Source organism: Felis catus, chromosome E1 (assembly GCF_018350175.1).
Source record: "Felis catus isolate Fca126 chromosome E1, F.catus_Fca126_mat1.0, whole genome shotgun sequence".
NCBI lineage: Eukaryota > Metazoa > Chordata > Mammalia > Carnivora > Felidae > Felis > Felis catus.
Genome location: NC_058381.1, coordinates 26,454,359 through 26,469,708, shown reverse-complemented (window position 1 = coordinate 26,469,708; position 15,350 = coordinate 26,454,359). Strand labels below are relative to the sequence as shown.

Below are 15,350 nucleotides of genomic sequence, written 5' to 3'. Positions count from 1 at the left end.
GCGAGATCATGACCTGAACCAAAGTCACATGCTTAACCACTGAGCCACCCAGGCATCCCTCAAAGTACATAATCTTTAAACTCTGTCTCCCCTGTCATTTTTGTCAGGGTTTTGGTTTAAGTCATTTTGGGAGTTGGTTTAGAATTGGCATCTTTCTAAATCATGGTCCTTTTTAAAAACATTATACCTGACTGTGTGTGTGTGTGTGTGTGTGTGTGTGTGTGTGTGTGTGTATTTTACTTGATTTTTTATTTACAAAATATATTTTGGCTAAATTTCCATGTCAAAATATATAAATCTATTTCTTTTAATTAGTATTTATCTCAGAATAAATGTAATATAACACTTAATTATCCACTTGATAATTAGACATTTAGGTTGTTTCTTATTTGTCTTTAGTAGAAAGATGCTATGAATATCCTTGCACATATTATCTATCTGTACTTGTAGGAAAATAGAAACACTTGTGGTAAATATTTGTCAGTATTCTGCAGATAAAAACAGTGGGATTGTTAAATTTGCATTTCTTGGTTTACTAATAAAGTTAAGTATCTTTTCATGTGGGTTACTAGCCAGTTACCATTCATCTAGTTCTGTAAAAGATGCTATTTGGGTTTTGAGGGGGATTGCACTGAATCTGAAGATCACTTTGGGCAATAAGGACATCTTAACAATACTAATTACTCCAATGCATAAACATAGTATCTTTCCATTTCTTTGTGTTTCTTCAGTTTCTTTCATCAATGTCTTAAAGTTTTCAGTGTAAAGATCTTTCACCTCCTTGATTTATTTTTATTTTAGAGAGAGAGTGAGCAGGGGAGAGAGAGAGAGGTAATCTTAAGCAGGCTCCACACTCAGTGTGGAACCTGAAACAGGGCTCAATCTCATGACTCTGGAATCAGGACCTGAGCTGAAATCAAGAGTCCAACACTTAACCAACTGAGCCACCCAGGTGCTCCTCACCTCCTTGGTTTAATTTATCCCAAAGTATTTTATTCTTTTTGATGCTATTGTAAATGGGACTGTTTTTCTTTTTCTTTTCTTTTCTTTTTGTTTGGATAGTTTGTTGTTAGTGTATGGAAATATAGCTGATTTTTGTATGATGTTTTGTATCCTCCAACTTTACTAAATTCATTTATTAGTGCTAACAGTTTTTTGGTAGAGTCTTTAGGGCTTTTTACATATGAGATCATGTCATATGCAAACAAAGTTTTACTTTGTCCTTTCTGGATTGGATTCCTTATATTTCTTGCCTAATTGTCCTGGCAAAGACTTTCAGTATTTTGTTGACTAGAAGTGGTGAGAGTGGGCACATTTATCTTATTCCTGATACTAGAAGAAAAGTTTTCAGCTTTTCACCACAGAGTATAATATTAGCTGTAGGCTTGTTATATATGGCCTTTATTATGTTGAGGTACATTCCTTTTATATCTGATTTATTGAGAGTTTTAATCATGAAAGGATGTTGAATTTTTGCAAATGCTTTTTCTGCCTCTTTTGAGATGATTATATGATTTTTGTTCTCCCTTTTGTTAATGTGGTTTATTACATTTATTGATTTATGTATAGTTAAAGTAATCTTTCATTCCAGGAATAAATCCCTCTTGATCATGTATCTAATCCTTTTAATGTGATGTTGAATTTAGTTTGTTGGTATTTTGATAAAGATTTTTGCAACAGTGTTTATCCTATAGGGATATAACCCTGTAATTTTCTCTTCTTGTAGTGTCCTGATCTGGCTTTGGTATGTGATTAGTACTGGCTTCTTAACATGAGTTTGGAAGTTTTTCCATCTCTTCAATATTTTGGAAGCATTTGAGAAGGAAAAGTGATAATTCTTCCTTAAATGCTTGATAGAATTTACCATTGAAGCCATCTAGTCCTAGGATTTGTTCTTGTTGTTGTTGTTGTTGTTGTTCAGAGACTTTTGATTACTGCTTCAATTTTCTTGCTTATTATAGATCTGTTCAGATTTTTTCTCTTCATTATTTAGTCTTAGTATGTTGTATATTTGTAGGAATCTATCCATTCCTTCCGGGTTATCCCAGAAATGTACTCTTTCATTTATAATTTTATTTGACCTTTTCTTTTGCTTAGTTAGCAAAAAGTTTATCAGTTTTGTCTTTTCAAAAAACCAGTTCTTCATTTCAGTGATTTTTATCTATTGTTTTCTAGCTTCAAAGTTCATTTCTGCTCTCATCTTAGTTTCCTTCCTTAAGCTAACTTTGAGATTAAGCTGTTCTTCCTTTTCTAATTACTTAAGGTGGAAAGTTCGGTGGTTTATCTGAGATCTTTTTTTTTTTTTTTTTTTTTTTTACTGTAGATATTTATTGCTATAAACTTTTTTCTTAGAATTGCTTTTGCTGCATCTGATAGTTTTGGTTTATTGTGTTGCCATTTTCATTTGTATCAAGATATTTTTTAAGTTCTCTTTTGATTTCTTCTTTGACCCATTGTTCAGTTGTGTGTTATTTAATTTCCACATGTTTGTGAACATTCCAGTTTTCCTTGTGTTAATAGATTTCTAATTTCATACCATTGATGTTGTAAAAGATACATTATACGATTTATATGATATAATGTATCCTGGAGAATATTCCATGCACACTTGAGAAGAATGTGTGTTCTGCTGCTGTAGATTTAAACCAAATCATAACAATATTTACATTAAATGTGAAGGGTGTAAACACCCCAATCAAAAAAGCAGATATTATCAGGCTGGATAAACATAAAAGAATGAACCACTGATGTATATTTCAACATGAATGAATTCCAAAATCATCATGCTAAATGAAAACAACAAGCGATTACATACTATATAATAACATTTACATGGAATTCTAGGAAAGGCAAAACAGGAAGCAGATCATTGTTTGACAGAGTCAGCAGTGAAGGAGAGAGACTGAAAAGGAATAGAAAGGACATTTAGGAGGGTGTAAGAATATTCTTAATTATGATTGTAGTGGTGGTTACGTGACTATGTGTTTGTCAAAACTCATCTACATGTACGTTGAAAGTTTGTGAATTTTATTCTCTGTAAATTATTTCTCTCTTTTTTTTTTTTAAACATTGTGAATGCTCTAAATGCCACTTAATTGTACTTTTTTTTTTTCAACATTTATTTATTTTTGGGACAGAGACAGAGCATGAACGGGGGAGGGGCAGAGAGAGAGGGAGACACAGAATCGGAAACAGGCTCTAGGCTCTGAGCCATCAGCCCAGAGCCTGACGCGGGGCTCGAACTCCCAGACCGCAAGGTCGTGACCTGGCTGAAGTCGGACGCTCAACCGACTGCACCACCCAGGCGCCCCTGTAAATTATTTCTCAATAAAACTGATTTCATCACACAGCTAATTAATTATTTGCATGTAGGAGTTCAGGGAATGTAAGGATGAATAAACATGTTTTAAATGAACTGAAAAAAAATGTATTACTGAAATACTAAAAAACAAAATCTCTCTACCCTAATAAAATGATTCAGAATGTTGGAAGTTAATATGGTTTTTTAACTGAGCCGTAATTATCTACTATATTTTTAATATTTTTAAATTATTAGGTTGTACTAAAGCGACAGTACAATGATCAGCACTCCAAACTGAGAGGTCTTTTACCTGGTCGTCAATGGTATGAAATTCAAGCATATAGGGCCTTAAACCAGGCCCTAGGCAGGTAAGTGAAATTTCATGTAATGTAACTGTAATATTAACCTTTGGTCAGGGCTGTAGAAGCGATAGTCTTGCTACTTTAATCCTTATAATAAATTTGATAGAATTGTATTTCACTAGAACCTTAGGAACTGGTTAGTTTGTTTATGAGAGAGAATGCATGTGAGTCGGGAAAGGGCAGAGGGAGAGAGAGAATCCCAAACAGGCTCTGTGCCATCTGCATAGAGCTCAATGTGTGGCTCAAACTCACAAACTGTGAGATCATCACCTGAGCTGAAATCAGGAGTCCAATTCCTAAATGACTGAGCCACCCAGGTACCCCTGGAACTGGTATATTTTTAATGATAGATGTCACAAGTGAAAGCTAAAAAGAATCGATGGAACAAATGAAACTACAAACTCTGCTAAAGTTTAAAGATTTGTGGTTGGGACACTTGGGTGGCTCAGTCGGTTGAGCATTCAGCTCTGGCTCAGGTCATGATCTCACAGTTGGTGAGTTTAAGCCCTGCATCAGGCTCTCTGCCATCAGCACAGAGCATGCTTCTGATCATCTGTCCTCCTCTCTCTGCCCCTCCCCCACTTGCTCTCTCTGTCTCTCTCAAAAGTAAATAAACAAACTTAAAAAATAAAGGATTTAAAAAATATGTAAAGATTTGTAATTGATCAATGAATGTCACACAGAAGAGGTACTCCATAAATGTTTATAGAAGTTCACTATCTCAAACAATAAAAGTTTTACCTTGTGAACATCAGAACCCAGTTGATGATTTTATGGGTATAAAGCAAACTATTCAAGAAGAGATAAAACAAACTATACTCGTAGTACTAAAGAATTAACATCAACTAATAATAACATTTAATTGTAATACTTCTTTTCTAAGGATTCTGGTCCATTAAGATTTGTGTTTTGTACAACTAGTTATTAAATCACCATTTTATAGCATAATTTTCATATTGTAGGACATCGACGTTTAATTTATAAACACTGTAATTCTTATATTTTTAATAATATAATTTAATATTTCATATTCTCTGTGAAATTATAATTAGTTAAAGCCATGTAATTTTCCTGTGAGGCTATAAGACACTCAGATAATTAAAATAGAAGAACACAGGTTAAGAATAAAATCATAAGGGGCTCCTGGGTGGCTCATTTGGTTAAGTGTCCCACTTGGTTTTGGTTCAGGTCATGATCTCGTGGTTTGTGAGTTCAAGCCTCACATCAGGCTCTGTGCCGACAATGCAGACCCTGCTTGGGATTCTCTTTCTTGCCCTCTCTCTGCCTCTCCCCAGCTTGCTCTCTCTCAAAAATAAATAAAAATAAAAATAAATATTTAAAAAAATAATAAAATCATGAAAACATGACCATTTGACATCTATTCAGTTCAGGCAGAAGACCCACTGCTAACCATTATCTGACCTAGCCAAATCCAGAATTTAAATTTTTCTCAAGTATCTTGTTCATTAGTTAGTCCATTTTCACATAAGCAGATTAGATTGCATTTGGGTTCAAATTTACAGATAGCTAATGACATAAGACTACAATAACTGGATTTAAGTCCCAAGAACACATCACCCACTTTCTTCCCCATTATTTTTTTCCCATTTTAACATTTTTTATTTAATATTGTATGTAAGATTGCTTTATTCCTGCATCTTCTCAATTGTTTCTTCCTTATATTTGCCCTTTTCCTTTCCTACTAGGCGAGATTTGGATTTGCGTTCAAGGATCTTTTTGTGGTCTTTGTCCAGTTTTAGTCCAGTGATAACCACCTTGCTGGGGTGGATGCCCATGTAGACAGTTGTGCCATTTGCCTTCCTCGCTGTACTTGTTCAATGTAGATAACACATTTCTTCCTGTAAACCTGGACTACTTTGCCAATTTGCTGACCTTTGTAGTGTCCTCCACAACTTGTACTTCGTCGTCCTTTGGGATGGGCATGGATTGAACGTTGTACTTCTGTTGCAGCTCCTTGGAAAGAGGGGAAGACATACTCTTCCTGTGAATGTGGGAAGGTGCATTGAAATGCCTTTTATGGTTCTTGCTCCGGTCAGAGGTCACAAACAGATTGAACTTCATGTTGACCACTGTAGCTCCAGCAATGGCCTCAAAAGGGAAGACCCCATTATTTTTTTTAATTAAAAAAAATTTTGTTTAATGTTTATTTTTTGAGAGAGAGGGAGACACAGACAGGGGTGAGTGGGGAAGGGACTGAGAGAGATGGAGACAGAATCTGAAGCAGGCTCCAGGCTCTGAGCTGTCAGCACAGAGCCTGACGTGGGGCTTGAACTCACAAACCGTGAGATCATGACCTGAGCTGAAGTCAGACACTTAACCGACTGAGCCATCCAGGCACTCCTAATTTTTTTTTTTTTTTAAACACTCATTTTTGAGACACCAAGCGTGAGTGGGGGAGGGGCAGAGAGAGAGGAAGACACAAATCCAAAGCAGGCCCCAGGCTCTGAGCTGTCAGCACAGAGCCCCATGTAGGGCTTGAATTCACAAACTGTGAGATTAGGACCTGAGCCGAAATTGGACACTTAACCGACTGAGCCACCCAGGTGCCCCTCTTCCGATATTCTGCAGGTGTTTCCCTTCAACCTGAATGATTCAGTTCTGTGATTAATCTGATATGGTTAAGCTGCTGCCCTTCTCTGCCTAGAAATCCCATTGGTACTTGGCATCAAGTTGCATTATAAATTGTTCTTGAAGCATTTCATCTGCTTACTTGGTCTCTCCCTGGTGATCAACATGTTTTGTCATCTTTTATTTGTATTTTAATATTCAGCAAATAGTTTCTATGGGAGCTTGAATATTATTTAATATTCCTGAATTTTAGTCACTATACTTAATTTTAGGAAAATAAATATTCTTACCTCAGTTGATTATTTTTCCTCTTTAATGTAGGCAGTGTCTTGAATTTTAAGAAATCATTTGAAGCAAAAATATATTTACTTTGTCATTTATAAATCTTTTCTACATATATTATACAGGTTGTAAGAGATGAAATAACTTATCTAACCTCACATACTACTAAATGAGCCTTCACATCTTGGCCCCCACCTACTTTTAAAACCTCAAGACCTGCTTTTTCATCCTTAGACCTTACCTTTATGCGCTGAAGTTTTCACTGTTAAACATAAAATCTTTTACTAATAAACATACCATGTCCCATCATTACTCTCTGCCTTGGCATACAAGTTATACAATTCATTTGGCATATTTACCAATCAAAACCAGTTGAAGGTTATGTTCTTGATGAAAATTTCTTTTTACTTTTCTGAGGATTTACTCCTTAGGAAACCCATAGTAGTTTATACATTATTACTATTATAGCATATATCTTACTGTGTTGTAATAGCCTATTTATATATCTGCCTACTTCCTTAAACACGTGTTATACATTTGTACATCATTAGCAACCAACTGTGTCTCAGCTTAGGGTATGGATGCTCAATAAATACTTTTTGAATTCGTGGAAAATGGTGGGTTTGATACTTTTGCCACTATACCATGTTGTCCAGAGAGCTTCTAAAGGTTCAAAACATACTTTTCCTAGAATTTTCATTAAAAATACATTTGTAATATTTACATATAATGCTATAGTTTTAGTATTTTATTAATTAAAAAATTGATAGTCCAACTGTCATTGTATTGATTTTGAGAGAAACAGTATCAACAAGTAGCAACTTACTACAAAGAAACATATCTATTTAAAAATCAAGTGAGTGTTTTGTATCACTTGATAAAACTCATAATGTGTATTGATTGACATAAAAAGTACTTATAATCAGGATTCCTCTTACAAGGGATAAGTCTAGAAGGTCTAAAGTAAGCAGAAACAAATTAAGTTTTTTTTTAAATCCTCTTTTTAAGCCCACATGGGACTGTTAGAGTATTTGAAGTAATATAAGTCCATGAAATGTAATAACAGCCTTCGGGAATGCACCAGATGGTTTTGTGACCAGGTTACAACTGCACTGTGAGTTTCCTAAAAGGTCTGCTTTACTGAAAGTATAATCTTTGTCTGAAGTGGGCATAATTCATTTGAACAAGGCAGTATGAAAACAATGGAAAAAAGAAAATGTGAAATTCTTTTTCTCTGAACTGTTTTTTTTTTTTAACTTAAATGCCTTTCTACCATAGGACACTTTAAAATAAACCAAAGTGGAATCAAAAATAGAGTGGCACTCTGACTTTCCATTGATTTTCATCACTGTTCTATAATATTGGCAGTATCCATCTTCCTCTCCTGCCTAATTTTGTGGTGTGATGCCTGAGAACCTATGGATTACTTTAATATCAAAAAAGAATGTTGGGGTGCCTGGGTGGCGCAGTTGGTTAAGCGTCCGACTTCAGCCAGGTCACGATCTCGCGGTCCGTGAGTTCGAGCCCCGCGTCAGGCTCTGGGCTGATGGCTCGGAGCCTGGAGCCTGTTTCTGATTCTGTGTCTCCCTCTCTCTCTGCCCCTCCCCCGTTCATGCCCTGTCTCTCTCTGTCCCAAAAATAAATAAACGTTGAAAAAAAAGAAAAAAAAATTAAAAAAAAAAAAGAATGTTATATAGAATTTAGATTTTTTTAGATTTTCTGGAAAAATCAAATATTTATATTAACCTTCACCCCTCTCAAAATTCCATGATAGTAAAGGAATAAAAATGTCCAACCACAGAGTTAAAAAAAAGAGTGGAAGAGGGGACAATAACAGATGAGATGTCAACAAATTTTGAACATTGGAGAACAAATGAATGATTGAGTGACTTAGCAGGCAAAAGAAGGCTGCTGCAAAGCCAACAAGATCCTTCAGATTCAGGCATGGAAAAACTCAGGATGTGGGGACACTGAAGTATCATTTGAAGTAGGGTTAATCACAAAAGAATTGGTTGCCAGTTCCTATAAGTAGACAGCTCCCTCCTCCACTGAGATTTACTCTCTGGAGAGATTATACTAGAGAGTTTATATATTCTTCAACTCCAGCTGTAGCTAAGGATGCATAAAAGATGGGGGTTAAGAAAGTCTGTTTATTGAATGTGAGAACTCCACCCCCCTTTTCTTCTCAGCTCTGAATAGGCTTATAATCAATCTTACATCTCCAAGTCAGGAAAGTACAGTTCTAGGGATAATAACTACCTTGTGAGTAAAATAGTATCAAAGTGGTCCTGTTCCTACCAGAGTACCTTACTCTGGCAAAGCTTCCCAGTTTATAAGCCACACCCATGTAGGCAGAACTACCAGTCAGCATTTGATACTCAAAGAAAGTCTGCATCATGAAAAATACAGAACAAAACACCAGCAGAACTATACCAACAAAAGAAAAACAAGGTGGAAGAACTTGTAGAAAACATAAACAGCACAATAGAACATAGGTTGGCCAATTTTTTCTGTTAAGGAGCAGACAATGTATATTTTAGGTTTTGGGGGCCATGTACAGTCTGCATGCATATTCTTTTTTATTTTTTCTTTAATCCTTAAAAAATGTGAATACCATTCCAACCTTGCAAGCTGTATAAAAACAAGGTATGGACCAGATTTTCTTTGTGGGCCAACCTCTGCCTAGAAGAAAATACAAAACAAATGTAACAATAATATACATAGAAAGGTAAGATATTTCCTCCATGAAACAAGAACAGATTTATTGTAAGAAAAGTTTCTAGGCATTAACATGATAGGAGCAAATTTTAAATGCAGAATTGGGCTTAAAAGATAAAATTTCCTGGGTCAAAATGACGAAAAGGTAGAAAATGGAAAAGAAAAACTAAACAATTTAAACATCAGTATTCAAGAGACAACTTTTGATAAAAAGGAAACCTATATGAAGAGACGAGAGAAAATATAGAGGAAATAAACCTATCAAAGAAATAATCCGAGAAAAACACTCAGAATTGAAGGACATAATTTCTTGGTTAAAAAGGCCCACTCAGGGGCGCCTGGGTGGCGCAGTCGGTTAAGCGTCCGACTTCAGCCGGGTCACCATCTCGCAGTCCGTGAGTTCGAGCCCCGCGTCAGGCTCTGGGCTGATGGCTCAGAGCCTGGAGCCTGTTTCCGATTCTGTGTCTCCCTCTCTCTCTGCCCCTCCCCCCGTTCATGCTCTGTCTCTCTCTGTCCCAAAAATAAATAAAAAACGTTGAAAAAAAAAATTTTTTTAAAGGCCCACTCAAGTACCAGTAAGAGAAAAGCTCCAAAGCATCTCATGCAGTTTCAAAGTACCTGACATAAAGAAAACGTCCTAAAACTTTCCTGAGGGAACAAAGAGGTCTCCTATAAAAGACGTGGAATCACAATGGAAAGAGACTTCTTAAAAAGCAACATTAGAAGCTAGAAGACAGTTTTAAATTATCTTCAAATTTTTGAAGGAAATTTTGACTTGCAATTGAAGTTCTATACAACCCAAACAATCAATAAGCTCTAAGATAGAATAAAGCCTTCAACATGGAAAGATTTAAAACATTAGCTTCAAATGTACACTTTCTCAGGATGCTACAGGAAGATATGCTTCATCAAATAAGAGAAAATTCAGACAGAGGAATATCAAGGTTTTAGGAAACTGGAGTTCCAACCTAGAATAGAAGAAAAGGAAATTCTCAAATTAGGAAAGGATGCTCTGGGGTGACAGCTGTGCACCAGTCCCATAGTAGCCAGTCTAGATTTGTTTCTAAGGGTGGAGATTTTAATTATATTGAGAAGAATTTTTACAGTTTGGCAAAGTTTGGGAATTAATGATAGAATACATAGAAAATTAAGCAAAAAAAAAAAAAAAAGAGAGAGAGAGACAGTTATTAACTCTAGGGCAGACCAAAAAATCTTGTACAAGAAAGAAAATATAATCGTAGTGTACAATATAACTCACCTGTAAATGGTAATCTACTGAATATTGATGACACAAGAATTGTGGTATAACTGTCAGGAAAATGAAGAGATGATGAAGTATCAGTGATATAAGAAAATGAACATCTTGTAATAAGAAAAGTCATTACATAATGTGTAAAGTTAAAAACCAAGAAGTAGTAGTAGTTCTAAATGTTATTTAGAAACATGGAGGTAAATGAGTGGAAGAACTAACATATTTAAAGGATTTTTTTTTTTCCTGAGGATTGGGAACTGGAGACAGGATGTGAGTAGATTAAAAAAGAATTGTTTGGGTTTTTTTTTTTTTAATTCTAACTATTATACTATTATTAGACTTTTAAACTATACTTGTGTATTTGGTTAAAAGTTAAAATTTACAAAGTTAAAATTAACTTTTACTTATTTTTTAGAGTTTATTTAGTAAAAGAATCAGAGAGAGAGAAGTGGGGGAGGGGCAGAGAGAGAGAGGGAGAGAGAGAACCCCAAACTCGTGCTGACAGCACAGAGCCTGACATAGGGCTTGATCTCACGAACAGTGAGATCATGACTTGAGCCGAAACCAAAAGTTGATGCTTAAACAACTGAGCCACCCAGGTGCCTGTGCAAAGTTAAAATTAACTTTTAAAAAGTAGTCTGGAGGTTTCAACTCTAGATAAGATGGAGCACGCATGAGACATACTGTCTTAAAAACCTAGACAGAATGCATGGAACAGCTGTTTGAGTGCTATGAAAAGTAAATAGGCAGATTTGGGAAGAAGAATAGAATTCAAAATACAAGTGAACGTTTTGGAATAACTATATTAATATCAGACAGTAGAATTCAGGGCAAAGAGTATTACTGGAGTATTAAAAAGGAAAATCTTATGATGATGAAAAGGCTAATGTGCCAATAAAATACAACAATCCTTAATGTGTATGCACCTAAAAATCAAACTTCAAAATATATTTGAACTACTGGCAGATCTGAATAGAGAAATAGACAAATTCACAAGTATAGCTAGAGATTTCATATCCTCTCTCAGTTACAGATACTAAAAGTAGACAGAAAACCAATAAAGATCTAGAAGACTTGAACAATGTTATTAACCAACTGGATTGAATAGATATTATAGAACACTGCGTGCAACAATATTAGAATAAACATTTTGTCAAGTGCACAGGGAACATTTACCAATATAAATGATATCCTGGATGAGTAACTTCACTTTTTTTTTAATCTTAGAACGAGTTGGGGAGACAGAGAGAAAGAGAGAGAGAGAACGAACCTTAAGCAGGGTCCACACTGAGCATGGAGCCCCATGCAGGACCTGACCCTGGGATCATGACCTGAATTGAAATTAAGAGTTGGACGCTCAACCTACTGAGCCACCAAGGTGCCCCAAAGTTTACATTTTTAAAAAGAATTGAAATCATAGTATTCTCTGACCAAAATGAAATTAAACAATTAAATTAGATATCAGTAACACATAACAGAAAAAAAAATGTCTGAATACTTGTTAATTAAAAACATACTTCTAAATAATGCATAGGTGAAAGGTAAGAGAGAAAGTCTTAGGAAAATTAGAAAATATTTTGAGCTAATCAAAAGTGAAAATACATCCAAATATGTGGGCTGCATCTTTAGCAGTGCTCAGTGGGAAATTTGTATCATTAAATGCTTATTTTGAAAAAGAAAAAATCAATAATCTCAGCTTCTATCTTAAGCTAGGAAAAGAAGAGCAAAATAAATGTAAAGCAAACAGAAGAAAGGAAATAATAAAGATAAAAGTATAAATCAATGAATTTGAAAACAAAAAACAATGAAATCAGTGAAGCTAAAAATTAAAAAATCGATTTTAAAAAGATCAATAGAATTGATAAACCTCTAGGTAAACTGACAAAAAAAAGAAGCCACAAGTGGTCAGTATCTGGAATAAAAGAGGTCATATTACTATATACTCTACAGATGTTAAAATGATAATAGGAAGAAATATATGCATACATTCAGCAACTTATATGAAATAGACTAACTCCCCCAAACCCACAAAATGCCAAACTCACTCAAGATGAAATAGATAACCTGAATAATCCTCTGCCTAGTAAAGAAATTTAATTTGTAGTTTGAAAAAAATCACTTTGATAGGTTCATTAATAAATATTACCAAACATTTAAAGAAGAAATAACACCAATTCCATATGATTTCTTCTAGAAAATAGATCCCTTCCCAATTCATGAGGCCAGCACTATTCTACCAAAACTAGATGAAGACAATATAAAAACAAAGAGAAAAACTACAGACTAATATCTGTCATGAACTTAGATGAAAATATTTGTAACAAAATATTTACAAATTTGGTTAGATGCACAAAAATGACAAAAGAACTCTGAAAATCTCTAACAAAGGAATGAGAAAATAAGCAAAATAGTTAGAATCAACTTTTTCAAAACTGTAAATTAACCAGTTTACAGCATTCCAGGAAACATTCATGAAAATGGCCGAATCTCATTAAGAACAGTGAGTGTTATGGCATTTTCACTTGCCCAGTTCCCATTTCCCTTTCTCCTAGTTCATAATAGTTGTAAATCATGGTGAAAGCAAGCAATCTGCTAGCCACAGTGGCAGCTGGATCTTATTCCTGGAGAATTGTCATTATGGAACCTCTCTTCCATAAGACCCCATTTCTTGGAAGACCCCATTCACAAGGCTATCTTTATTTGACCTGACTAGGAGTTCACCCAGGCAATTAGTTGTTAAATTTCACAGTATCCTGAGACAGTGACTAAATTTTCTGGCAAATAATAAGCTAACTAAACAGTTTAATGGGAAAAGCTAGGAACTGAGGTCTCCATAGAGTGCTTCAAAAGTTCTGATGTATTTCTCAGACTCTAGTGGGCCATGCCTGTTTGTACAATGGTGCATATAACCAGGGATGTACACATGCTCAAGAAAGACTGAGAAGGCCCTGTGCTCTCACCTCTGGCTGTGTTGAAACAGGAAGTGAAGACTAAGGTAGAGTTGTCACCTGCCTGGCTGAGGATCGAAAGCATGTCAAAAGACATGCAAAGCCTCTTGGCAAATAAGACATATATTGGTAATGGATGTTTAAGGAAAATTTTGTCTACTCATTAACTGATCACTGAGTAGATCTTGCAATGGTCACACATGATAGAATACAGACTTTAAAGAAACATTTTTTTAAAAGTCACAATAACAAAAATCCTTGAGCAGAGGGAAGAATCAGAATTCTACAATTGCCATATTGTATTATTTAAAATGTACTTTTTCAACAAAAATTTTGACATATGCAAAGAAAGAATGTCTGCCCCATACACATGGGAAAAAAGCAATCAATAGAATGTGTCCCTGAGGTAGTTAGTATGTAAAGCTATTTTAAATATAGTCAAAGAACTAAGGAGATTCTGTCTAAAGAACTATAGGAAACTATGAAAATGATGTCTCCCCAAATAGATTTTTTTTTTCAGTTTATTTTGAGAGAGATAGTGTAAGTGAGGAGGGGCAGAGAGAGAGAGAGAGAGAGAGAGAATCCCAAGCAGGCTCCACACTGTCAGCACAGAGCCCAGCACAGGGCTTGAACTCATGAAACTGCGAGATCATGACCTGAGCTGAAACCAAGAGTCGGATGCTTAACTGAGTCACCCAGCTGCCCCTCACCAAATAGAATTTTTAAAAAGAAGGTAGAATCAATAATAAGATAGAATTTTTTTAATGTTTTTTACTGTTTATTTTTGAGAGAGAGAGAAAGAGACAGAGCACGAGTTGGCGGAGGGACAGAGAGGGAGACACAGAATCCGAAGCAGGCTCCAGGCTCTGCGCCGTCAGCACAGAGCCTGATGCGGGGCTTCAACCCACGAGCTGTGAGATCATGACCTGAGCCGATGTTGGACACCTAACCAACTGAGCCACCCAGATGCCCCAGAATTTTTGATGTTTATTTATTTTTAAAGGAGAGAGAGAGAGAGAGAGAAAGCGTGAGTGGGGGAGGGGCAGAGACAGAGGGAGACACAGAATCCAAAGCAGGCTCCAGGCTCTGAGCTGTCAGCACAGAGCCCAACACAGGGCTCAAACTCACAAACTGTGAGTTCCTGACCTGAGCTGAAGTCAGACGCTTAAATGACTGAGCCACCCAGGCTCCCCTAAGATAGAATTTGTGAAAAGAACTTAATGGAAGGGCACGTAGATGGCTCAGTTGGTTAAGCGTCCAACTTTTGGTTTTGAATCAGGTCACAATCTCACAGTTCATGTGATCAAGACCCTGATCATGTGTCAGGGTCTGCAATAACAGTGTGGAGCCTGCTTGGGATTCTCTCTCTCTGAAAATAAAAAAATAAAACTTAAAAAAAAGTGATGGAGATCCTGGATTTGAAAAATTCAATAACAAATGAAAAATTCATTAGAGGGACTCAACAGCAGTTTTGACCAGAAAGAAGAAAGAATCAGTTTACTTAAAGGTAAGTCCGTTGAGATTATCCAGTCTGAGTAATTGAAAACAAAGGAATGAAGAATAATGATCATTGTCACAGGGTCCTGTAGGACTCCATCAAATATACCAGTATACACATACTGGGAGTCTTTTAGAAGGATAGAAGAGAGAAAGGGACAGAAAGATTAGCTGAAGAAAAAAGGGCTGGAAACTTTCCAAATTTGATGGAGAACATCAAATCTAAGAACCAGCAAGTTTGAAGTAGTTAAAAATTAAAGAGATCCTTACGTAGATATGTCATTGTCAAACTGCTGAAGACAAAGAATCTAGAAAACAGGAGAGAAACAATTCCTCACATATAATATAATATAATATAATATAATATAATATAATATAATATAATATAATATATATTTATA

General features: G+C 35.6%; 1 protein-coding gene and 1 pseudogene across 1 annotated transcript in view; one reads left to right on the top strand and one right to left on the bottom strand.

Annotated features, from left to right (window-relative positions):
* Nucleotides 1-15,350, top strand: part of BRIP1 (BRCA1 interacting helicase 1) — a 207,437-nt gene that overhangs the window by 165,792 nt on the left and 26,295 nt on the right. Inside the window, 1 exon segment of the mRNA XM_019817574.3 lies at nt 3,557-3,669. Within this exon segment, the coding sequence (XP_019673133.3) occupies nt 3,557-3,669 (113 nt within the window).
* LOC101089812 lies at nt 4,955-5,781 on the bottom strand (annotated as a pseudogene).